This window comes from Cebidichthys violaceus, unplaced genomic scaffold, assembly GCF_023349555.1.
Source record: "Cebidichthys violaceus isolate CVI_PGR_0920_01 unplaced genomic scaffold, fCebVio1.0.p SCAF_3, whole genome shotgun sequence".
Lineage (NCBI taxonomy): Eukaryota > Metazoa > Chordata > Actinopteri > Perciformes > Stichaeidae > Cebidichthys > Cebidichthys violaceus.
In genome coordinates this window covers 18,668,764-18,692,903 of record NW_027176483.1, presented here as the reverse complement: position 1 = coordinate 18,692,903, position 24,140 = coordinate 18,668,764, and the positions used below count along the sequence as shown (strand labels likewise).

General features: G+C 40.1%; 7 protein-coding genes and 1 non-coding gene across 8 annotated transcripts; 5 read left to right on the top strand and 3 right to left on the bottom strand.

Moving 5' to 3' along the window:
• Positions 1-2,048: 2,048 nt before the first annotated feature.
• trnap-agg (transfer RNA proline (anticodon AGG)) lies at positions 2,049-2,120 on the top strand. The gene has a single exon. It is a non-coding gene; the product is annotated as a tRNA-Pro (tRNA).
• A 1,658-nt stretch (positions 2,121-3,778) lies between these two features.
• LOC137881076 (histone H1-like) lies at positions 3,779-5,237 on the top strand. Its single transcript, XM_068722807.1, has one exon. The coding sequence runs from the start codon at positions 3,812-3,814 to the stop codon at positions 4,436-4,438; it is 627 nt and encodes a 208-aa protein (XP_068578908.1). The 5' UTR covers positions 3,779-3,811; the 3' UTR covers positions 4,439-5,237.
• LOC137881077 (histone H2B-like) lies at positions 5,219-6,412 on the bottom strand. Its single transcript, XM_068722808.1, has one exon. It carries the CDS (start codon positions 6,399-6,401, stop codon positions 6,027-6,029), a length of 375 nt encoding a protein of 124 aa, XP_068578909.1. The 5' UTR covers positions 6,402-6,412; the 3' UTR covers positions 5,219-6,026.
• Positions 6,413-8,337: 1,925 nt separating this feature from the next.
• On the top strand, positions 8,338-9,048 carry LOC137880851 (histone H2A-like). The gene is made up of 2 exons (XM_068722389.1): positions 8,338-8,447; positions 8,583-9,048. Exons 1-2 carry the CDS (start codon positions 8,338-8,340, stop codon positions 8,947-8,949), a joined length of 477 nt encoding a protein of 158 aa, XP_068578490.1. The 3' UTR covers positions 8,950-9,048.
• A 1,216-nt stretch (positions 9,049-10,264) lies between these two features.
• Positions 10,265-10,718, top strand: LOC137881297 (histone H2B-like). Its single transcript, XM_068723182.1, has one exon. It carries the CDS (start codon positions 10,265-10,267, stop codon positions 10,637-10,639), a length of 375 nt encoding a protein of 124 aa, XP_068579283.1. The 3' UTR covers positions 10,640-10,718.
• Positions 10,719-12,470: 1,752 nt separating this feature from the next.
• On the top strand, positions 12,471-12,966 carry LOC137881233 (histone H2B-like). The gene has a single exon (XM_068723061.1). It carries the CDS (start codon positions 12,482-12,484, stop codon positions 12,854-12,856), a length of 375 nt encoding a protein of 124 aa, XP_068579162.1. The 5' UTR covers positions 12,471-12,481; the 3' UTR covers positions 12,857-12,966.
• A 4,126-nt stretch (positions 12,967-17,092) lies between these two features.
• LOC137880850 (histone H1-like) lies at positions 17,093-18,148 on the bottom strand. Its single transcript, XM_068722387.1, has 2 exons — positions 17,810-18,148; positions 17,093-17,278 (listed from the first exon to the last, which is right to left on the bottom strand). The coding sequence occupies exons 1-2, from the start codon at positions 18,146-18,148 to the stop codon at positions 17,093-17,095; spliced, it is 525 nt and encodes a 174-aa protein (XP_068578488.1).
• Positions 18,149-20,041: 1,893 nt separating this feature from the next.
• On the bottom strand, positions 20,042-20,363 carry LOC137881546 (histone H4). The gene has a single exon (XM_068723530.1). The coding sequence runs from the start codon at positions 20,351-20,353 to the stop codon at positions 20,042-20,044; it is 312 nt and encodes a 103-aa protein (XP_068579631.1). The 5' UTR covers positions 20,354-20,363.
• Positions 20,364-24,140: the final 3,777 nt, after the last annotated feature.

The window sequence follows — 24,140 nt, the reverse complement described above, 5'->3', positions numbered from 1 at the left end:
CATCTCACTATTATGAATACAGACTATAAGATTCTTGCTAAAATAATTATGAACAGATTAAATGACATATTAGACAAAATCATAGATAAAGAACAAACTTGTGCAATTAAAGGTCGACTGATGTGGGACAACTTGTGCATATTAAGAGAACTTTTATATAAACCTGATAAAAAAGGTTTCTATGTTGTTGGGCTGGACCAGAAGAAGGCCTTTGATTACATCTCCAGAGATTACCTCTGGACTGTGATGAAGTCATACAGCTTCCCCGATGCCTTTGTTCACATGGTGAAATGTCTGTACGCTAAATCTAATATCTGTGTAAATGTGAATGGAGTTTTAACTGAAGCCTTTCAAGTGGAGAGAGGAGTGAAGCAGGGCTGTCCTCTGAGTGCTGCTTTATACGTCCTCGCCATAAATCCTTTAATTAAAAAAATAAATTTGGATCATTTAATTTCAGGTTTAAGTGTAGGTCATATGCCCAAAGTCACAGCCATCGCTTACGCTGATGACATCACTGTTATTATTAAAAACCAGCTGGAGATGGATGCCTTAACCAACAATGTAGCTCTGTATGAACTAGCATCCGGAGCTAAATTAAATCATAACAAAACTGAAGGAGTTTGGATCGGAGATGAATGTCATAAATGTAACATTAACATTAAAGTAAAACCAGAAATAAAAATACTGGGTTTGATATTTTGTGACAGAAAAAGTAGTGAAAGAAATTGGGAAAATAAGTTGTGTGAAATTAAAGAAGAGGTGAAAAAATGGGAAAACAAAAATACTAATTACAAATCCAGAGTAAATATAGTCAAGACGTTCATCCTATCTAAACTACTTTTTTTATCAAACATCTTTCCTCCATCAAACAAAATGATTATCCAGTTAAATAAACAGTGTGTAAACTTAATCTGGGGCACAACCAGGGAAGTGACCAAAAGACTACTGATGTATAAAAGTAAAGAACACGGTGGGTTAGGGGCTCTAGAGCTCGGCGTCAGACTACATGTTTCCTTTATCAAAAACATCTCTGCTGCCATCTCCAGAAACGCTCTCTGGTTAGGAGACATCTCCATGTGGAGAAAGAGAAGAGGAAAACTGAGAATAGGTCCTGAATACAAATTATCATATGGAGACTTTATTAATCAATATCAACACCTACAGATAGACTGGAACAGTTTATCTAGTAAAAGTATTTATAAAAGGATCAATGATTTTAAACATGGTGGACTTGTCAAATACAAACATTTGACCGATGACGAGGGTGATGAGGTCTTAAAAACACTGAAAGACAAGAACCTCTCAGAGAGCATCAGAGACGTCCGATGGCTGATGTCGGTAAACAGACTCGCTGTAAGAGCCACGGTGTCATGGAACTGCTACGTCACGACAAAAAAAATGTCCCATGATACATTGCGATGAGGACGAAACACAGAGCCACCTTTTCATAGACTGCTACAGAGCTCAACAGGTCTGGGCCTCCCTTCAAGGCCTGGTCTTCAGTGTGAATTATAAATCTGTGATGTTTGCAGTATTTGATGAAAAGATGTCTGTCAAACAAAAAGAACTTTACCAGCTCATCGTTGGCATTGCATGTTTCAAAATATGGAAAACCCGATGCATAATGGTAGTGAAACAGACTATAATGGACGGCAACGTGGTGGCGAAACATATAGTCACGGAACTCAGGAGAAGGAGAACTGTTGATAAGAGCCGGTCCCTCCCGTGGCATTTGTTGGACTTTTGACCCGAGCACACAGCACTTTTGTTTTGTATTTGTCCCTTTATATGTGTACTTGTAAATCATGTATGTATTTGTAAAACTGTAGACTTTGTATAAACTCAAATAAAGTTTTCTTAAAAAAAAAAAAAAAAAAGAAGAGCTCGGAGTGCTGAATGGGATATGAAATGTTGAGCAGCAGAGGGAGCTCTTTGACCAGATAAGATATGGGTCTGTAAGATGCCACATCACCAGAGCAGAACTCAAGTACAGGTCTGGAAAGAGTAGAAAAAGAGGATTTGTATCCTCCTTTCACCATGGAAAGTATGGCTCGTTGGTCTAGGGGTATGATTCTCGCTTAGGGTGCGAGAGGTCCCGGGTTCAAATCCCGGACGAGCCCTAGTTTTGAACAATTGGGCTTCACTGTGATAGAACACATGAAACAATAAAAAGATGAAGCTCTCAGTTTACAGTCAAAAACGAATAAATTGTGTTGCAGTGAAGGTAACTCATCTGATAACAGTGCAAATTCAATGAGTGTGGAAGCTGTTTCCAAACACATTTGATGCTTGAGTTAGAGCCATCAAGCAACCAAAAATGTCTTTATGTTAATGTTGATCCACTTGTATTGACACTCATTGAATTGTACACATCAAGGCACACATGAAAAATGCAGCCTCTGTATTCAACCCAAATGGGTACTAGGATCAGTGGCAGTGTACTTGGTCACTACTAAGACTTGAACCACTGATTACCATGTCCCTAAAGACTGAGCTATTACCACACCTTCTTGACCTGAGACCACACCTGAGACCTGGCCAAACACCTGATTGCTTGATTGTTGACTCATCAATCAGGTTGTAAGCACTATAAAAAAGACCACAGGTGAGTACTTGTGTACAACAACAATGGAAGCCAACATCAGCAAAAACATTTTGTTGTCTCCACAAATACATTTTCTCCGTCTATATTATAGATGCATATTAGAATAAACTCTGTTCTGATTTGCAGTGCAAAATGCAATCTGTGGAAGTGAATCAACGTATTGATTGATTTTACAATGTGTAGAGAAATAAATACTTTCATGTGCAGTTCTGCTAGTTTTGTGTGTTGTGTTTGGTCAATATATTCATGTACTTCAAGATATAGTAGAAAAGTTTTAATGGTAATAGATGTATGCTGTACATTATGATTGCAGTAAAAATAATTAACCATCATAATATTCAAGATAAATTAAATACAGCAATGAGGAGCGAGGCAGTGAGACATGCATTTCTGCCCCCAGTTATATAAAACACTATATGACCTGAGGTAAACACAATAGGTCCAAATGATGCGTTTAAAAAAAATAATATTAATAAAAATAATAGTTGGTCCTTTTGGAACAAACTGGTGTCATCAAGCTTTTTTTTTAAAAAATTGTACTTACTTATGTGTCATTGTGTTTGATCATAAATAGTAGATCTATTGACTATTTATATTAAAAGTTATTTTCAGCAGAGGACACGTTCACAGTGAGCAGCTCTGATAGGAAGTCTGGCTGAGCTGCACCATAAGCCTCGACCATCATCAGTGTGTTTGCTGCTCCCAGAATAACTTCAGTTTATTAAAAACGGATCAACATCAGATGGTTGTTTTTACATCGACACTCTGAACAAACATGTGGACCAGTTAAAAAACGACTTTTGATGGAGCTCTGATGTATTTTAAATACTTTTTAGAGAGAAATGAGTGGGAAAAGCCGCTGATCAGCGCTGTCCACGGCGGTGAGTGGGTGAGGTTTGGAGGCTCCTCAAACAAAACACAGAGATCACCAGAGCTCTACGTGACTTCAATATGAAGAGACACTAGTCCGCTATCGGCTCCCTTCACCGTCAGCCTTCAGTCCTTCTTCCACATTTAGTTTTTAGTCTTTATCAGTGAAGAGAAAACACAAGTGACTCGATTTTCAGACTGCACGGAGGAGTCCCGGGATAGGTTGAGTCTCCACGGTTCTCATGGTGTGTTTAAGTCCAGCCCCCCGCTCTGAGCTCTTCAACAGTCAGTCAGACTCTCGTGTTCTCGTGACTACAAACACATCGACGATAGAAAATGGCAGAAGTAGCTCCAGCTCCAGCCGCCGCGCCGGCCAAAGCAGCCAAGAAGAAGGTGTCCAGGCCGAAGAAGACTGGTCCCAGCGTCTCTGAGCTCATCGTTGAAATTGTGACCGCATCCAAGGAGCGGAACGGCGTGTCTGCTGCCGCCGTCAAGAAGGCTCTGGCCGCCGGAGGATACGATGTGGAGAAGAACAAGTCCCGCATCAAGATCGCCATCAAGAGTCTGGTGATTAGGGGGACTCTGGTCCAGACCAAGGGGACCGGGGCCTCTGGCTCCTTCAAGATTAGCAAGACGGCTGGCGAGAAACCGGCAAAGAAAGCCGCTCCGAAAGCCGCTCCTAAAGCCAAGAAGCCCGCAGCGAAGAAACCCGCAGCGGCCAAAAAGACCAAGACAGCGGCAGTAAAGAAACCAGCAGCAGCCGCCAAGAAATCACCCAAGAAGGCAAAGAAACCCGCAGCGGTCAAGAAACCTGCCAAGAGCCCGAAGAAGGCAGCCAAGAGCCCCAAAAAGGCCACCAAGAGTCCCAAGAAGGTGGTGAAAAAGGCCCCCGCAGTCAAGAAAGCCCCCGCAAAGAAGGCTGCCAAGCCCAAAGCCAAGAAAGCAGCACCCAAGAAGAAGTGAGCTGTTACCAGTTGAAGAAGCAACGCTCCTATAAAAGGCTCTTTTAAGAGCCACCCACATCTTCCTTAAGAGCATTTTCCTGTTTATTCACAACTTATTAACAGCAGAAATAACTTACTTTTTATTTCAGACAGAAAATTCATACATTTAAGCATGTTTCATTGTTCATATAGTTACACACTATACTTATTAAGTATCAAATAGTAACAAATTCAATACATACAGGAGAATAAAGTAGCACAAATTAATCCACCTCTCAGGAGAGACATATTAGACAATAGCTAGTTTGTATTCATGTTTTATTTTTAGTCTGATGCTGCCTATGGAGGGGCTTAGTTGTAGCTGTATGACTGATTGTAGGTGGAAACCAGACGAAACATGAAATACAGTTTAAAGTAAACGTGAGCAGCTGCATCAACTTATGTCTGGATGTTCAAGATTGAGCTGCATAACATGAGAAATGTGCTGCAAAGCTTCACAGTAGGCAGAATGCTGACTCAAAGGTTGAGAAGCCTGCCATGTATAAATCATTACCATAATACTTTGCTCGGTAAAACCAGATTATTTTTTTTCCAGGCAACTAATCAATATAAGAGCAATCATATCATGCACATAATGTCAAATATTAGTAATAAATACCTCAATTCATTTAAATGATGTAAGTCATACAAGAAATGAAATCATATGTAAAAGCATTAATGTTATTCAAATGTTTCACACCAACATAAGTGTAATGTGGGAAAAACAATACGCAAAGAGAAAAAAACAAACAAACCCAGATCTCAATAGACAGTCAGTGGCCACATCTTTATTTAAGAGCATTTTCCTGTTTTCTCCATATACATGTCATTAACAGCAATCACAATATTTATATTGGCCTTTCAATCAAGATCTAAGATCTTGTCTAGATATAAATATCACAATGTTTCAAATCCAGGTAACAATGAATGCTAGCAGCTGGATCTTAACTTTCTGGAAGTTCAGGATGACACTGAAAAGCAAATCTTCACATCTGTTTAGTCACAAGTGTGACAGTAAAGCTGAGAGGCCAGTCAAAAGCTCCAACAGCACCATACAGTATTGAAACTATTTCTCCCCCTGGTACCTTATTATCATTCTAATAGCAGCAATCATAATGTAGAAGACATTATTACAATAAACATTTGTGAGTCCCTTCCATTTATTGACAAAGTGCTGATAATAGTTTTAAAATAAATATGTACCAAAACATGGACTTAGTTTTCCAGTTCTACAACTGATTTACTCATTTCAAGGAGAGCCCTGAGAGATGCTTTAACTAAAACAAAAATACAGATTAGACATTGAATGGTTGAGTATTGCTACTGTAAATTATACATTAACTGCATAAACTACAATATAATAAATGATGAAGCACAAGTGATGAACCTCATGTGATCATTTAACTCATATGCAAAACAGCAGCACAATTTCTAAACAGAATATACATGCCATTAATCACTTAGTTTCAATTTACTAACACACCCTTTGTATTTAGAGGAACTTTTCTTTAGTTGAAGTGTGTGTGGCTCTTAAAAGAGCCGTTGTGTTGATGACCTTCATCAGGTGTTTACTTGGAGCTGGTGTACTTGGTCACGGCCTTGGTTCCCTCAGACACCGCGTGCTTCGCCAGCTCACCGGGCAGCAGCAGGCGGACGGCGGTCTGGATCTCCCTGGAAGTGATGGTGGAGCGCTTGTTGTAGTGAGCCAGACGAGAGGCCTCACCGGCGATGCGCTCGAAGATGTCGCTCACGAAGGAGTTCATGATTCCCATGGCCTTAGAGGAGATGCCGGTATCAGGGTGGACCTGCTTCATCACCTTGTACACGTAGATAGCGTAGCTCTCCTTCCTGCTCTTTCGTCTCTTCTTGCCGGTCTTGGCGGCGGTCTTAGAGACGGCTTTCTTGGATCCCTTCTTGGGAGCTTTGACGGTGGCGTCAGGCATGATTCTAGATTTCTTCTGGGTCGAAAGATGTTTCCAGAAGCAGAGGACGGTGTATTTGTATCAACTTGATGCAAATTGTACTGTGCTGTTGCTTACACAGGATTGGTTATCTCTTGGTGTGGCTCTGAGCATGCGCTAAACAGGTCACCATTCCTGTGAGCAGACTCATTTGCTGCAGGGACCGTTTTACTGACTGAAGAAGACAGGAAGTCAGTGTAGAAATATTCTGTTGCAAGTAAGAGTCCTCCATTAAAACTATGTCTTAAGTAAAGCCCAATGTTTGATGGTTTAGTTAAGGCCCACAAGATAGACAAGGTTTAGCAGAAATAATAGTTGCTTATTATTCAAGACGTAAAAATCATACGTTTAAGGACATCACATTGCTCATATAGTTACCACTATATTTATGTATCAAAAAGTAATACATCTAAACATACATACAGGAGGAGAATAAAGTGGCAAAAATGAATCCTCTTTTAAGGAGAGACAGACATATTGTAGCTGTATGACTGATTGTAGGTGGAAACACAAGACGAAACATAAATATCAGTGTTTTAAATCTAGTGTAAAGTAAACGTGAGCAGCTGCATCAACTTATGTCTGGAAGTCAGACATCATCCTCTCCGAGCATTTTCCTATTGTCATCGACAGCAGACTAATATTTATATTGTATTTCTAAGTATTTGTTAGATTAGTAGAAAGGGGAGTGTGAGAGAGATGAGTGTATTCAGTCTTAGCCAGTTTGAAACTAATTGGCCAATGTAGATGTGACTATAGACTGTGCCGTTCCAGCGCTTTGCTTTGTGGGAGACGTAGACTCATGGACTGTATATAAGAAGTTTTATAGGAACATTTAGATTTTTTTCTAAATCAGTACCACATCTGGGTATTTGTGCCATACTGTAGATACTGCATTATACATGCTACATTTGGGCCAAAACTGAACTGCTAGTATCAACCTTCTTGTATAGTTTTTGGTTTAACATGTACATGCGTTTCTCCAGCCCAGTGGAAACGGGCAATAAATCTCTTCACATTTCTGTTCCCAAAAGTACTTAAAACCAAAGACGGACAGCTGGATTTCCACCAGCTTCGGGCCCTTTTCCATCCCTCAAACCTGAGGCCGGGACCTGCACCTCCTCGGCCCCAGCAGCCAAACATCTTTCCTCCATCAAACAAAATGATTATCCAGTTAAATAAACAGTGTGTAAACTTAATCTGGGGCACAACCAGGGAAGTGACCAAAAGACTACTGATGTATAAAAGTAAAGAACACGGTGGGTTAGGGGCTCTAGAGCTCGGCGTCAGACTACATGTTTCCTTTATCAAAAACATCTCTGCTGCCATCTCCAGAAACGCTCTCTGGTTAGGAGACATCTCCATGTGGAGAAAGAGAAGAGGAAAACTGAGAATAGGTCCTGAATACAAATTATCATATGGAGACTTTATTAATCAATATCAACACCTACAGATAGACTGGAACAGTTTATCTAGTAAAAGTATTTATAAAAGGATCAATGATTTTAAACATGGTGGACTTGTCAAATACAAACATTTGACCGATGACGAGGGTGATGAGGTCTTAAAAACACTGAAAGACAAGAACCTCTCAGAGAGCATCAGAGACGTCCGATGGCTGATGTCGGTAAACAGACTCACTGTAAGAGCCACGGTGTCATGGAGCTGCTACGTCACAACAAAAAAATGTCCCATGATACATTGCGATGAGGACGAAACACAGAGCCACCTTTTCATAGACTGCTACAGAGCTCAACAGGTCTGGGCCTCCCTTCAAGGCCTCGGCCTGGTCTTCAGTGTGAATTATAAATCTGTGATGTTTGCAGTATTTGATGAAAAGATGTCTGTCAAACAAAAAGAACTTTACCAGCTCATCGTTGGCATTGCATGTTTCAAAATATGGAAAACCCGATGCATAATGGTAGTGAAACAGACTATAATGGACGGCAACGTGGTGGCGAAACATATAGTCACGGAACTCAGGAGAAGGAGAACTGTTGATAAGAGCCGGTCCCTCCCGTGGCATTTGTTGGACTTTTGACCCGAGCACACAGCACTTTTGTTTTGTATTTGTCCCTTTATATGTGTACTTGTAAATCATGTATGTATTTGTAAAACTGTAGATTTTGTATAACTCAAATAAAGTTTTCAAAAAAAAAAAAGGAAAACCGGAGGAAAAGCCAGAGCTAAGGCCCGCTCCTCTCATGCTGGGCTCCAGTTCCCAGTCGGTCGTGTTCACAGGCATCTGCGCAAAGGAAACTATGCGCATCGTGTCGGCGCCGGAGCCCCCGTCTACCTGGCGGCTGTGCTGGAGTACCTGACCGCTGAGATCCTGGAGTTGGCTGGAAACGCAGCCCGCGACAACAAGAAGACTCGTATCATCCCCCGTCACCTGCAGCTGGCTGTCCGCAACAACGAGGAGCTCAACAAATTGCTGGGCGGAGTGACCATTGCTCAGGGCGGCGTGCTGCCCAACATCCAGGCTGTTCTGCTGCCCAAGAAGACCGAGAAGGCCGCCAAGTCCAAGTAAACCTGGAGCCTCTCTGACTGCTGGAACCGGAACCACAAAGGCTCTTTTAAGAGCAAACACTCTCCTGATAAAGAGCTTTGCATTCATGCTTCCCTATTCAATAACAAAAACATACTAATATTTTGAAAGCACAGTTTGCATTTTTAGAATACAGTATTTTAACTGTGGTTACTGATATAAAGCTGATCCCAACAGTATTCCAGAGGTTGAGATCACTTTGCAGACACACTTTAGTTGGAGTCTCATTTGACATGTTAAGAATGCTCTATTGATTAAAAAAAAAAAAAAGTAATGCCAATTTTTTTTTTTTTTTTTTGGCAAAACCTAATTGCAAAAAAAATTGCTGTTTTGCTCTTTTCATCTTTTTTAGTTCTATCTATAATAAAGCTGCAATTATGTAAAATAAATTATTTCTGACCAAAAAGTCTACATTTAAAGCCGTTTAATGTATTTCAGGACTGTAATTACCAATTTATTATCAGTTCATCTGAAGATTATTTTCTCAAAAAAAACAATTGTCATTAAATGAAAACACACCAGAAATTAGTCCTGGAATGAAAAACACCTGTGGCTTTTTCTTTTTCTGTGTGCAGGTACAGCAGTTTACTATACAGTGTTGTCATACATTTATCAAACACACATACACACAGGTATCCAAATGTAATGTAAGGGGGAACTAAGTGTTTTCACATATGTCGATGTGGAAAAGAAATTGGTGTTCCAATTCAAAAGGAAAGCTCTCACCTGGTTTATGTGGCCATTGTTAGGTTGAAGAACTGATGATCACGGATTGTAATATGTTTGAATTAAATAGTTGTTCTGTGGGTGTGTCGAGAGAAGAGGTAACAATTTACATTTAATTGTGCAACTCTGTCTTTTGAAATAAACAAATCATGTAACATTTTAAGAACCATTAAAGTTCTTTATTCCAGTGAAGGAGTCGTTGGTAATGAAATCCTTTGTTCTCAGCTCCCTCCAACAAGCTTCTACATAAAGGCACTTTAGCGCAGTACAAAACCTCATGTCTCATAATTACATTATTAGAATATAAATCACTTTTTCCCCCATTTGTTCCCTCTAGATTGATGTAAACCTGTATGTTTTATAACTTTGTATCACCGACAGTAATTTAGTCACTCAAACAATAAAGACATCTGCTCACAGAAACGTTTAGGTCTTTGGCGCATGCTCAGTCCCGCTCGGAAGACAGCCAATCCTGTGCAAGCAACAGCACAGTATATTTGCATCAAGTTGATACATATAGACCATCCTGTGATCATGGGCACATTTTCCGTCGCAAAAGAAATCTAGAATCATGCCCGAAGCTACCGTCAAAGCCCCCAAGAAGGGATCCAAGAAAGCCGTCTCTAAGACCGCCACCAAGACCGGCAAGAAGAGGCGAAAGAGCAGAAAGGAGAGTTATGCCATCTATGTGTACAAGGTGCTGAAGCAGGTCCACCCTGATACTGGCATCTCTTCCAAGGCCATGGGAATCATGAACTGCTTTGTGAGCGACATTTTTGAGCGCATCGCCGGTGAGGCCTCTCGTCTGGCTCACTACAACAAGCGCTCCACCATCACTTCCAGGGAGATCCAGACCGCCGTCCGCCTGCTGCTGCCCGGTGAGCTGGCGAAGCACGCGGTGTCTGAGGGAACCAAGGCCGTGACCAAGTACACCAGCTCCAAGTAAACACCTGATGAAGGTCATCAACACAACGGCTCTTTTAAGAGCCACACACACTTCAACTAAAGAAGAGTTCCTCTATGAATACCAAAAGTGTTAGTAAACTGAGAGAATGATTAATATCATGTATATTCTGTTGAGAGATTGTGCTGCTGTTTCGCATAGGAGTCAAATTCTCATATAGGATTAATCACTTGTGGCTCAGTATTTGTTATGTTTTAGTTCATGCAGTTATTATCTATTCAGATACAGTACAAATGCACTGCATGTGTCCAATCTGTATTTTTAATTTGTTGTAGTTATTAAAGCATCTCTCAGGGCTCTCCTTGATGGAGTAGAACACAGTTGTGGAAAAGTAAAAGTCCTTGTATGAGTTTAATGGATTAGGAACCATTTATTGCCAAGAAAGTTTTCACCTACAAGGAATTTGTCAAGGCAGAAGGTGCATAACTATCAACAACAATCAAGAAATGGAACATATTAAACTGTACAATATAAAATAAAGTGCACAACAAAAGGATAACAGGACTGTAAACAAGTGAAATGTTGAAAGTGTATAAATAAAGAAACAGGGATGGGCGGGAGTGTCTGGAAGAAAATTGTCCTGGGGATGACAGTCAGTGTGGGTCCCGGGCTTTGTTTATGAGCCAGACTGATGATGTGGCATATTATTGTAGAAAAAAAATAAATATATATATCTATATATCTATATCTATATATATATCTATATCTATATCTATATATATATCTATATCTATATCTATATATAGATATATATAGATATATATAGATATATATATATATATATAGATATATATCTATATATATATATATATATAGATATATATATATATAGATATATATATATATATATATATATATAGATATATATATATAGATATATCTATACCTGGTTTTACAGTGCAAGTATTACGGTTATATTGCATCCATGGCAGGTTTCTCAGCCTTCTGTCTACTGTGAAGCTTTGCAGCATGTTCATCATGTTAATAGTGTAATTCAGTTTGTAATTGTATAGCTTCTGTTTGTTATTAAATATCTTTTGATTTGATTGTAAATCGGAACCAGCTGGTTATTTGATACGACTCTGTTGACGAAAAGTACAGCAGAGAGCGTGAGCTGCGGCCTTCCATAGCGAGAGAGGTAGAATCCCAACATCATACAGCTACAAGTAAGTCCATCCATAGGCTGCATCACACAGCAAATAGAATATGAATACAAACTAGCTATCATTTCAAATATGTCTGTCTCTCCTTAGAAGTGGATTCGTTTTTGCTACTGTATTCATCTCCTGTATGTATGTTTAGAATTGTTACATTTCACTATTTGATACTAGTTAAGTATAGTGTGTAACTATGAGCAATGAAACATCCTTAAATGTATCATTTTTCTGCCTTAAAAAAGTAACATGTCTTAATAACTTGTGAAAAAACAGGAACATGTGTTATTTTTCTATATCATTGTAATACATTAAGTGACTTTTAATTAGGTTTACTTTTCTTTTTTCTCTATATTCTAATATAAAGCTTATTTTTATAATAACATTAAGAACAAACAGGAAAATGCTCTGAAGGAAGACGTGAGTGGCTCTTTTAAATGAGCGTTGCATTTTTAGACTGATAACAGCTCACTTCTTAGTAATTTAGTCACTCAAACACTAAAGACATCTGCTCACAGGAACGTTTAGGTCTTTGGCGCATGCTCAGTCCTGCTCTAAAGACAGCCAATCCTGTGCAAGCAACAGCAGAGTATAATTTGCATCAAGTTGATACAAATACACCGTCTTCTGCTTCTGGAAACATCTTTCGACCCAGAAGAAATCTAGAATCATGCCTGACGCCACCGTCAAAGCTCCCAAGAAGGGATCCAAGAAAGCCGTCTCTAAGACCGCCGCCAAGACCGGCAAGAAGAGACGAAAGAGCAGGAAGGAGAGCTACGCCATCTACGTGTACAAGGTGATGAAGCAGGTCCACCCTGATACCGGCATCTCCTCTAAGGCCATGGGAATCATGAACTCCTTCGTGAGCGACATCTTCGAGCGCATCGCCGGTGAGGCCTCTCGTCTGGCTCACTACAACAAGCGCTCCACCATCACTTCCAGGGAGATCCAGACCGCCGTCCGCCTGCTGCTGCCCGGTGAGCTGGCGAAGCACGCGGTGTCTGAGGGAACCAAGGCCGTGACCAAGTACACCAGCTCCAAGTAAACACCTGATGAAGGTCATCAACACAACGGCTCTTTTAAGAGCCACACACTTCAACTAAAGATGAATTAATCTAAATACCTAAGGTGTGTTAATAAACTGAGACAAAGTGATTAATGGCATGTATATGTTGTTGAAATTCTGCTGCAGTTTTGCATAAGAGTCAAATGATCACATGAGGTTCATCGCTTGAGCTTCATCATTTATTATATTGTAATTTATGTAGTTAATATATAATTTACAGTAGCAATGCACTCAACCAGTCAATGTCTAATCTGTATTTTTAGTTTGTTGTAGTTAGTTTTTCTCAATTGCTAAGACATATTTCTTGAAACTGTCACCCATTTTCTCAAAACTGTAAACACAAAACCTCATCTTCAAGCACTATTTACAAAACCTCTGAATCCTCTTGCAAAATGAAACTTTTGCCTCAAAACAGTTTTACCTGTGCTCATAATCAAACACTGCTCTCAAATCATAAACAAAGTGATTAAAATAATATACACTATCAAGCAGTCAGTAAACAATACACCAATAAATAGAAAACACATTGTTCAAAACATATAGTTCTCAGGGAGAAGTAGGTTTGTAATCTCAACAAATTTCATATTTATCCGTCATCGTCTTTTGATGAACGAAAACATGTTCTATTACAGTAGCTCAAAATTGATCAGAAATTACTACTCTGCTTTGCTCTTTGCAATTTCGTTTGTTCTTCCTCCTTGTACCCCTATTGTTACAGTACGGTACCCTGCATCTCACAAACGTGTCCTTTGTCTCTGTGATACTGTAATTCTTGTTCTTTGTTGATATGAACCTGCAACCAGTCAAAATCTATTGAGCAGTCAGTACTGTAACAAATAGAAAGCACAATGTTCAAGGCTATACAATTTGTTTATTGTACATTATACAGCCTACAATGCACTGTAGGCCTACTACAGTATACAGTACTACAGTAAAACAGACACAAATCAAAGGAGTCAACATGTCATCAATGTGCTTCTTCTTGTCTTTGGGCTGGGTCAGGCCAGAGCACTTCGTCAACATCACAAGCAATATTTTCTCTCCTGAGGCAACGGGGGAAGAAGCCTCTAGTGTGCTGTATCCAGCCCTGACATGATTCCTCACCTATATCACCACAGGCCAATTCCATGGCTTGCAGCAGATCTACTCTGGTGTAGGGTTGTCTATCATACACTTTCCATCTCCATGAGGAGAAAAACTCCTCAATCGCATTCAGGAAAGGCGAGTATGGAGGGAGGTACAAGGTCATAAACTGACCATTGATGTTAAACCATTCCCTTACCTGAGCAGCTCGGTGGAAACTGACATTGTCCAACACTATCACATAGGTGGGAATGGGATTCTCATTTAGCTCTTGACCCTGTTGCTCTTGAACCTGCTGCTCAAATAAAATATCTCTGAGATTGGCCAGAAATCTTAGAAGATGCTGGGTGTTATATGGCCCGAGTGTAACATGGTGATGTAGAACACCATGGTTGCTGATAGCAGCACAGATTGTGACATTGCCACCTCGTTGACCAGGGACTTCAACAATGGCCCGCTGTCCAATCACGTTTCGGCCTCTCCTTCTCCTCTTTGTTAGATTGAAGCCTGCCTCATCGACAAAGATTAACTCATGGGGTCTGTCCAAGGATTCCAAGTCAAATATTGTCTGTGTAGGAATACAATATAATGTATGTAGAATTTAGTAAGTTGTACAGAGACAGTGCTATATTGTAGAGTTCAATTAGGCCTACTGTATGCACTTCTGATTCACATACATTGTATGTACTGAAGAGTAATGTCATTCACATAGTATGTGGCAGTACTGTAGACAATCTGGATTACAGTAAATGTGTCTGATTGTACACTTACTTGCACATACTGAGCTCGCAGTTCTTTCACCCTTGGTGAGTTGCGCTCAAAAGGTACTCTGTATACTTGTTTCATTCGCATCCTGTTACGATGGAGGACACGGTCAATTGTGGAAATGCTCACACTGTCGATTCCCTGGAAGTGTGTGTTGTCTTGTATCACTCGTTCCTGTATTTCTCTGAGTCGTATTAAATTATCTTGAAGGACCATGCCCACTATAATGGTGTCTTGCTCCTGAGTGAATATAGCTCTCCTTCCACCTGCATGTGGCAGCCTTGCAGTTCTACAAAAAGTAGATTTGCAGTTACAAAAAATATTCATGCAGTACAATACATACAGTGATGAACTTTACAAATGACTATTGAAACAGCTGCATATAGTGTAGTACAGTAAATTTGCAATTACAAAAATACAGTAGTTTACTGTACCTGTTCTCTTCTGTGAATGTCCTTACTATGGTGGACACAGAAAATCGGCTCAAATTGGGGTGCACTCTAAGTCCTGCTTCCCTCATTGTCAGTCCGTGGACTATAACATGGTCTATGACTGTTGCTCGAATTTCATCAGATATTTCCACTCTTTGTCTTCCTCTTCCTCTTCGTCCTCCTCTTCCTCTTTCTTGCCCTCCTCCTCTTCCTCCTCGTCGCCCACCTCGCATACGCACTTGTCCTCGTCCTCTCACATTATTTCTTCTATCCATTCTCAGACTGTTCTCCTTCCCACCCTCAACCACCTGTTTGCTCTCTGAACTGGCTTATATTGGTTGTGTCACATCATTTGATTCAAGTGAAATCAATTTTGAGTGATTGTGTTTAATCAATGACATGTGTTCTCTATTTGTATTTGATTGTTGCCACTTGTGTTTACCAGTATGGATGACATGTGCATTAGAGTGCAGAATGTGTTTTGAGACTGAGAATGTGTTTAGAGTTTTGCTGAAAAGTCTTAAGTGAGATCTGCAAATTGTGTTTTACCATGTGAAATAGTTTAAGGTATTGACAACAGACTGCACAAGTAACTAAATGAGTTCAGGCAACTGAGATCTTTGTTCAGCCAATGGGTTTTAGTGTTTTAGCAATTGAGAAAAACTGTAAAGCATCTCTCAGGGCTCTCCTTGAAATGAGTAAATCAGTTGTAGAACTGGAAAACTAAAAGTCCATGTATGAGTTAAACATTTTCATATTGTAATATATTTGTATGTATGTAGTCTGTCTGGTAGAGCAACATAATGCTTAAAATGTTACAGTAACGCTGTTTCATTGATACTTGTATCAGAGCCAAACAGATATTCCATGTATTCTGCTGAGAGTTGGAATCAAATTGTAAAGAATTTAAATACACCATCAGCTTAGTAAAAATGTCAAACACTATTACCATACATTATATTAATATGTTCATTATTATTATACTATTTATTATTATTATTATTAATTATTTATTATTATACAAACACAAAGGATTCAGTTCCAAATGTTGGACCTGTTGTATCAGTGTACAAACTGTAATGCTCATTACTTCTACCCTTGGTTATATAATACTGTGCATATTGCTTTGTATTTCTGGGGCAGTGGTGTTAAAATGCATTTAATTGCATTACAATAAATAAAAATACCCTCTTGTTGGATGGATTCAAGATGCACTGACCTGAAGGGCTACGGTTTAAAATGTATTGTTTCACATTCTATGTAGAGGATGAGAAATGTTTATAATACAATGTATAGATTAAGTAGTACAGGAATACATCTCGTCAGTGTGCTTAAATCACAGCCCATCTTGAAATAAAACTGAAGCTGGATCAGATGGTTTCATAAATTTAAGTCTGGTTTATATTGTTAATTTATATATTTTTTAAACAGACTTGTCATTACCATCATTAAAAAAAAAAAAACTAAACTAAACTAAAGTTCAGCCTCAGATATTAAAACAGCCTCATCAAAAACAAAAGTAACTGCAGTACAATAGATAACACCAACATTATGTTCATGGATTGTTTCATGCCTACAACTTTCCTGCTCCCAGCTTTGGGTTGCAGCATTTCTTCCCTTATTAAACACTTAACCCTAACCCTAGTTGACTAACTGACACCATAAGCAAATGGTTGTTTAGTTTTTCACAGGACATACAGACCACTTAAAAAGTGTATCCGTGACCTGCGCACTTCTACAGGATACCCGCTCTTTAATTGAGTAATTGTGTGGCCCTTAAAAGGACCGTTGATGTTTCATCAACAAGCAGGATCACATAATTTGTCATTGGCAGAAATGTGCAATCAAGCAAGACAGGTTGAAGAAGAAGCTGGAATGCGCCTTTCACTGGATGCCATCCATCATTAAACTTTAAAGTAGAAGATTAACGAACAGTTTAGAGTTTAACCCCCGAAGCTGCGGCTTTCTTCGCTGCCGCTTTCTTCGCTGCGGCTTTCATCGTTAAGGCTTTCTTCGCTGCGGCTTTCCTGGCTTTACGAGCGGCTTTCCTGGCTTTAGAAGCGGCTTTCTTGGCTTTAGAAGCGGCTTTCTTGGCTTTAGAAGCGGCTTTCTTGGCCCGTTCCTTGTCAGCCGTCTTGCCCATCTTGAAAGAGCCACCGACCCCGGTCCCCTTGGCCTGGGCCAGAATCCCCTTAGTCACCAGGCTATTCATGGCGTTCCTGATGTGCGCATTTTTCTTCTTTACATCGTATCCTCTGGCGGCCAGAGCCTTCTTGACGGCGACATAAGATACAGCCTTCCGCTCCTTGAATGCGGTCACAACTTTAACAATGAGTTCAGCGATGCCGTAAACAGAGCTCATGGACCTTTTGGCCGCTGCGAGTTTCTTCGCGGCTTTAGAAGCGGCTTTCTTTGCCCGTTCCTTGTCAGCCGTCTTGCCCATCCTGAAAGAGCCACCGACCCCGGTCCCCTTGGTCTGGACCAGAATCCCCTTAGTCACCAGGCTATTCATGGCGTTCCTGATGTGCGCATTTTTCTTCTTTACATCGTATCCTCTGGCGGCCAGAGCCTTCTTGACGGCGAAATAAGATACAGCCTTCCGCTCCTTGAATGCGGCCACAACTTTAACAATGAGTTCAGCGACGCCGTTAACAGAGCTCTTGGTCCTTTTGGCCGCCCGTTCCTCGCCAGCCTTCTTGCTAATCTTGAAGAAGCCAGAGGCCCCGGTCCCCTTGGTCACTACCAGAGTCCCCATGGTCACCAGGCGCTGGATGACGGTCTTGACGCGGGGCCTGGTCTTCTCCACATCGTATCCTCCGGCGGTCAGAGCCTTCTTGACGGCGTAGATAGACACACCGTTCCGCTCCTTGGATGCGGCCACAGTTTCAACGATGAGCTCAGCGACGCTGGGACCAGTCTTCTTCGGCCTGGACACCTTCTTCTTGGCTGCTTTGGCCGGCGCGGCGGCTGGAGCTGGAGCTACTTCTGCCATTTTCTATCGTTGATGTGTTTGTGGTCACGAGAACACGAGAGTCTGACTGATGAAGAGCTCAGAGCAGGGGGCTGGACTTAAACACACCATGAGAACCGTGAGACCCAACCCATCCCGAAACCAAACCAACCAAAAACAAGCAGCAAACACACTGATGATGGTCGAGGCTTATGGTGCAGCTCAGCCAGACTTCCTATCAGAGCTGCTCACTGTGAACATGTCCTCTGCTGATAATACCTTTTTAATATAAATAGTTCAACTTGTAATGATCAAACACATTGACAAATAAATGTTGCTTGTTTTGAGAAGCATGAGTGGCTTTAAGTCTTACAGTAACAATGTTTCACTGATGATTAAAGTGAGCACTGATGGAGATTTGTTTTGATGAATAAAAATGATTTGATCATTATTATTAATTATAAACTGTTAGATACTAATTATTGGTATTAATAATTGAATTAATAGTATTTGTCATGAAACAGACCACATTACAAAGTGATAATTTACATTAAACTCCAGACAAGGCCATGGAGCCTGGACCAGACCGTCTGAGCTCTGCAACAGTCTAGAAGCACATGTTGTGTTCGTCATGACGACAAGTTATGACACGTGTTGTTGTGCTCTTTCTCTACATTTTTAGTTACATGACGTGAACCCAAACACATTTTTCCGTAAAGGAAAAATATAGGGAATATAAAAGAGACTAAATGGACCACATGGAACACATTTCTGAAAATATGTTTTAATACTAACCCCTAGTGAAAAGAATACAATAAAAATTGACTGACTAATGTAGTGCCAGAGATCTGAAATGTTAAATATGTCACATTGGGCATTTACTTATTGTTGTTAAAATGTAAGCCTATTTTTCATGTTCTCAGGTTACATGACTGTAAATATTGTTTACTCTTAGCGACACAAGAGGGCGCAAGAGCACACACAATAATTAATGTGATGAATGTTCATGTATTGTATTTTGACTTAATGGACTTCCCGTACATGGACATTTTTATGCGTGACGTTTTTCATATTCCAGTCAGTCCGCGCTCAACCCAACTGGCAGATGGCCACATTTCATTGTTCTGAAATAAATTTCCTAAAATGAGAGAAGTCGTCAGCCTCCTTCCTACGCATCGTCAGCAGCACCACTCTGCTGATAAAACTCAACAGATGTTTTCCTCATTTAAAAACTAATCAACTTATAAGATTAAAAGCCTGATGTGACATGTCACTAAATTTTCATTACTTTTTAGACAAATTAGTTCAATAAACATGGTTATAATAGTTCAGATGTAATGTAGGACTTGTTAACGCATTAGAATTGTTTGTGTTGAAAAACTTGTTGCTCTCTTTAGCAACAAAACCACACTTTTTGTAATTGGCTAGTTCTGCCAAATATGCCGAGCAGCCAGGCAGCCATTTTGGAAGTGATGTCATTGGTACACAAACTACGGTCACATGACCTCACGAGGATGTTAAGAATGAGTCACTTAAGGACGTCAAGAGTTAAAATCAAGGATACAACTGTATAAGAAACCTTACAGGTTATAAGTGTCTGACAATTGTCACCGTGGCTCCTTATTTAAACAGGTTCCCTTCTAATTTTAAATTAAACTAACGAGATTACAGACTCACCTTTTGTATGATTATTTTTTTCCAGATGAATCATGCAGAAGTAAATTAATTTTAGCATCCATCTACACATCTCAATTTTGATAACGGTAATACCAGCAAGACTTTAACCCAATGTATCCTTAACATCTACACCAGAATATATTACACAGCAATCACTTCTATGATGCTGTAAGAAATTTATACAGGAAGTCAGCTCTGTTAATTAAGTGTGTGGCCCTTAAAAGGGCCTTTGGTTTATAATCAACGTGTGATCAGAGTTTAACCGCCGAAGCCGTACAGAGTGCGTCCCTGTCTCTTCAGAGCATACACCACATCCATGGCGGTCACCGTCTTCCTCTTGGCGTGCTCGGTGTAGGTGACGGCATCACGGATCACGTTCTCCAGGAAGACCTTCAACACACCGCGGGTCTCCTCGTAGATCAAACCGGAGATACGCTTCACTCCACCACGGCGAGCCAGACGGCGGATAGCGGGCTTGGTGATTCCCTGGATGTTATCACGGAGGACTTTACGGTGACGCTTAGCGCCTCCTTTGCCGAGTCCTTTTCCTCCTTTTCCTCTTCCGCTCATTTTCACTGGTCTAAATATTTCATCAAGATGAAAAACGCTGATGGTTCACTGATATTTAAACCCTGCCTGAGGACGTGATAGAAGACAAGAAAGGGGGGGGGGGGGGGGGGGGGTTCTCTTCTTCTTTGGATTTAAGTGAAGGGTGATGTGCGACTTGGTGCACCCTAAAGGACTGTTAAGAGATAGGGAACTAACAAGTTCAGGTTAAAAGGGCTTTATTTAAGTTTTTGAATGGAACAGATTTAATATTCAGGATATAACTTCGATATGAAGTCTTTTTTTTTCTTTTCTTTTTTAAATTTATAATAATATTATTGTGTTTAAATGGCAATTGCCATACAGCCATGATGTTATACACTCCGGTACAGTAGGTGGCAGCGGTTTGTAGTCCGCCAATAAACAGAAAAGAAGCAATGCGTGTCACCTCTATAGTTTGTTGCTCATAGGCACTATAGGTACTTAAAAGTTGCACTAAAGTACATTATCAAGGACAATTATGTTGTGTGTCTACGTAGACATATCAGCAGATATTAATGTAGTGTTCTGTCTGTTGTATAGTCTCACTGAGTCGTTGTTTTCTCGACAGTCACTGTATTTATTTTATATTTTGATGTTAATCATGAAGTGGGGAAACATTTACATAGTGTGGTTTAGCCTAATATCTGGTCTGTGAGCGTTCAAATTAAACAACATATATGGAAATGAAACCGTGTGTCCCGAACCTCATCTAGTGGAAAGTTAGATCACAAAACGGTTGCTTTCTTCTTCTATCCCAGGAGTGGATACAACTTGTTGATACAATTGTATTTCAAATGAACACATTGTTTCACAAATGCCCCCAAGAGGTTAAAAAAGGGTATTTATGGGATTTGTACCAATGACCTCCTACACCTGAAACGAAAATCATAACCCTAAACTAGTACATCTGCCTGCAGTAAATGAGGCTTCACATCACATCTAGAACAACAGCACCCTCTGGTGGTCACAACTATATATTTATCTTACTGGTGGATCTTGCTGTGCCCCACACCCGCAACAATGTGTCTAATTAGTAAACTATAGCCACCCACAGAGCCATTAGTGGGTGGCTATAGTCATCATTATTGGATTGCATTATTGGAGACATCAAAATGTCTCCAATAATGCATCATTTAGAAAACTAGAGTGTTCAGCTTCCTGTATTTCACTGGGGCATGTGTAGGTCTCCCTGCTGTTCAGATGTTTCACCCCCCCCCCCCCCCCCCCCCCCCCCATCTATAATCTTTTTCTTTTTGGGGTTTCTTCCAAAAGTTTGTCCCCTCGCCGTTTTCAATATTTAGTATGTTTATCTGAGTTTAAAACTGTTTAATGTGTTACTTCTGTAAGAGCCTCTCTCTCTAGAGCTGTCTATCTGTAAAGGACTTCTTCTCTAAATCATTTTTTTCTCATCCCCTGAGCCAGACATGTCCACAGTAGCACTTACAACTTTCCAGTTTCAATCCTATCTGTATCATCAAGGTTTTTATAGAGGGGTTTGTCCATATTTAGCATGGATAACCTGATTTATAGAACATTTCAATTTCCTAAAAACATGGCGAATTTTCTTTCCTTTTGTATGCTTGTTGACTGTATTTTCTGATTAAAAGAGTGCGATATCCAAAATCCCCTCAGTTAATGACATTTTACTCATGTCAACAAAATAAAAAACAAGAATTTGGACCTGTCTTTATCCAATGCTCAGATTTCTGCTCTGGGATGTATGCAATTTAGCTCATATTTAATAAGATATGGCCTGACTTGTATATTTAAACATACATTTTCAGAAAACGTGTTGGCAACTAAATTGCTTGAATTCAAGTAATCGTTTCGATGTCTAATAGTTATTTTATATTTGTAATTTCGATGCATTGAGCGCCACAACATGTTGCTGTGTTGTATTGTGTGGAAATGAGACAACACCCAATGTGCATGCATGGCCTGTACCACTCCTGGCTATAGTCTACGTGATTAGGCAGTGAACTTTGTACAGACATCAACATTGTTATTTTACCCTTTGATACACAAGCTATGCAAACCCCCTCTAAGGCACAACATGGGTCAAAAATGACCCGTATTGACCTACAATGTTATTTCATGCACGGCTGAGGGTTTCTTTGCTATATTTTTGGAAATCAATATATTTCATCATTTAATATTCAACATATTCATTGCATAGCTTGTTTTTGATCACCACAAATCCTTATTTTAATTTTTCCTTTCTTAATTTATGAACTAAAATATTTTTTGTATTTTTACATCAAGTTTACACACATGGGTCAAAAATGACCCATTTGTGTAAGTGTGATAAAAATGAAAAAAAGACATTATAATAATGATTTTGTTATAAAATTATTATTTTAGCAATGATTTGAACCAAAGTTTGAAATGTTTACTTTGTCACACTCACACATAACATACACCACACAACCGATAACACTGATATTGAACTGTAAGTGTATCTGTAGTGTTGCTGTAGTGAACTGTGGTGAATGTATACAATTAATAAATACAAGCAAATAAAACTGATTCAATAAACTCATATAGTCTAGTCTAGGTCAACAGCATCAGAGATGTCAGACTCAGGATCAAGATGAAGAATTGCTTCATCTTCCTCATCCTGTTCTTTATGTAGCATCCTCTCCACCCTCGAGGGGATGGGCGTCTCAGGCTCTGCACTCTCCCTGTTTGCATCCTACCTGACAGGTCGATCCTACCAGGTGACCTGGAGGGGGGCCGTGTTGGAACCACGCATGGTGACTACGGGGGTTCCACAAGGTTCAGTCTCTACTTGCCGGAGCCCCGGCGACGGCCATCAGACCTCTGGAGCTTGTCCAGAAAGCTTTCCTTCTCCGTTCTCTACACTGGCTACCTGTAAGAGCTCACATCCAGTTTAAGACTCTGGTGCTAGCCTACAGGGCAGTGAAAGGAACAGCTCCTTCCTATCTCCAGGCCATGGTCAAGTCCTACACCCCCGCCCGACCACTTCGCTCTGCTGCCTCGGGGCGATCGGTCGCCCCGTCGCTCAGAGGTCCATGCGGCCGATCGACCCGGTCACGGCTGTTTTCTGTCCTGGCCCCACAGTGGTGGAATGAACTTCCCACTGACGTCAGGACAGCAGAGTCGCTGCCCATCTTTCATCAGGCTGAAAACTCACCTCTACAGGAAGTGCTACCCTGAACCTAGCTGACATTAGCTAACATTAGCTAGCTAGAATAGAATGTCATGTTGACCTAGCTATCATTAGCTAGAAGTGGTCTAAATAACATAAGCTAACATTAGCTAGCTAGAATAGAATCTGTTAACAGCTAGCTAATGATATTGGACATATTTCTCTTTCCCACCGGTAATGGATGTCAAGGTGAAGTAATGTTCAATATTATGTGCAGTTATCTTTTCACAAGATATCAAATATTTTCTTAGGTAAAACAATTGTAAAATAAGACTTACAAGAATCCAATGTGCAAAAGCAGCCCGTTTAGTTCTGACAAGTAGTTCTGACAAGTGTGGCATGTGAAAAGTTGTCCGCAGTAAACATGTTCCTAACTGCAAACATTTACAAATCAAAGGTTCCTATCAAATTCACACTTACACACATGGGCCATTTTTGACCCATGTGTGTAAACTTGATGTAGTAATACAAAAACTATTTTAGTTCAAAAATTAAGAAAGGAAAAATTTAAATAAGGATTTGTGGTAATCAAAAACAAGATATTTTAATGAATACTTTGTAATATTAAATGATTAAATTAATAGATTTTAAAAGATATAG

What these genes read in the sequence shown, in the direction of transcription:
- LOC137881077 (XM_068722808.1), bottom strand. Translation starts at nt 6,401, where the DNA reads ATGCCTGACGCCACCGTCAAAGCTCCCAAGAAGGGATCCAAGAAAGCC.
- LOC137880851 (XM_068722389.1), top strand. Translation starts at nt 8,338, where the DNA reads ATGGTAGTGAAACAGACTATAATGGACGGCAACGTGGTGGCGAAACAT. An exon ending in CGGTCCCTCCCGTGGCATTT is followed by an intron (nt 8,448 to 8,582) that starts GTTGGACTTTTG and finishes AAAAAAAAAAAG; the next exon opens with GAAAACCGGAGGAAAAGCCA.
- LOC137881233 (XM_068723061.1), top strand. Translation starts at nt 12,482, where the DNA reads ATGCCTGACGCCACCGTCAAAGCTCCCAAGAAGGGATCCAAGAAAGCC.
- LOC137881076 (XM_068722807.1), top strand. Translation starts at nt 3,812, where the DNA reads ATGGCAGAAGTAGCTCCAGCTCCAGCCGCCGCGCCGGCCAAAGCAGCC.
- LOC137880850 (XM_068722387.1), bottom strand. Translation starts at nt 18,148, where the DNA reads ATGGCAGAAGTAGCTCCAGCTCCAGCCGCCGCGCCGGCCAAAGCAGCC. An exon ending in CCAAAAGGACCAAGAGCTCT is followed by an intron (nt 17,279 to 17,809) that starts GTTAACGGCGTC and finishes ACGGCTGACAAG; the next exon opens with GAACGGGCCAAGAAAGCCGC.
- LOC137881297 (XM_068723182.1), top strand. Translation starts at nt 10,265, where the DNA reads ATGCCCGAAGCTACCGTCAAAGCCCCCAAGAAGGGATCCAAGAAAGCC.
- LOC137881546 (XM_068723530.1), bottom strand. Translation starts at nt 20,353, where the DNA reads ATGAGCGGAAGAGGAAAAGGAGGAAAAGGACTCGGCAAAGGAGGCGCT.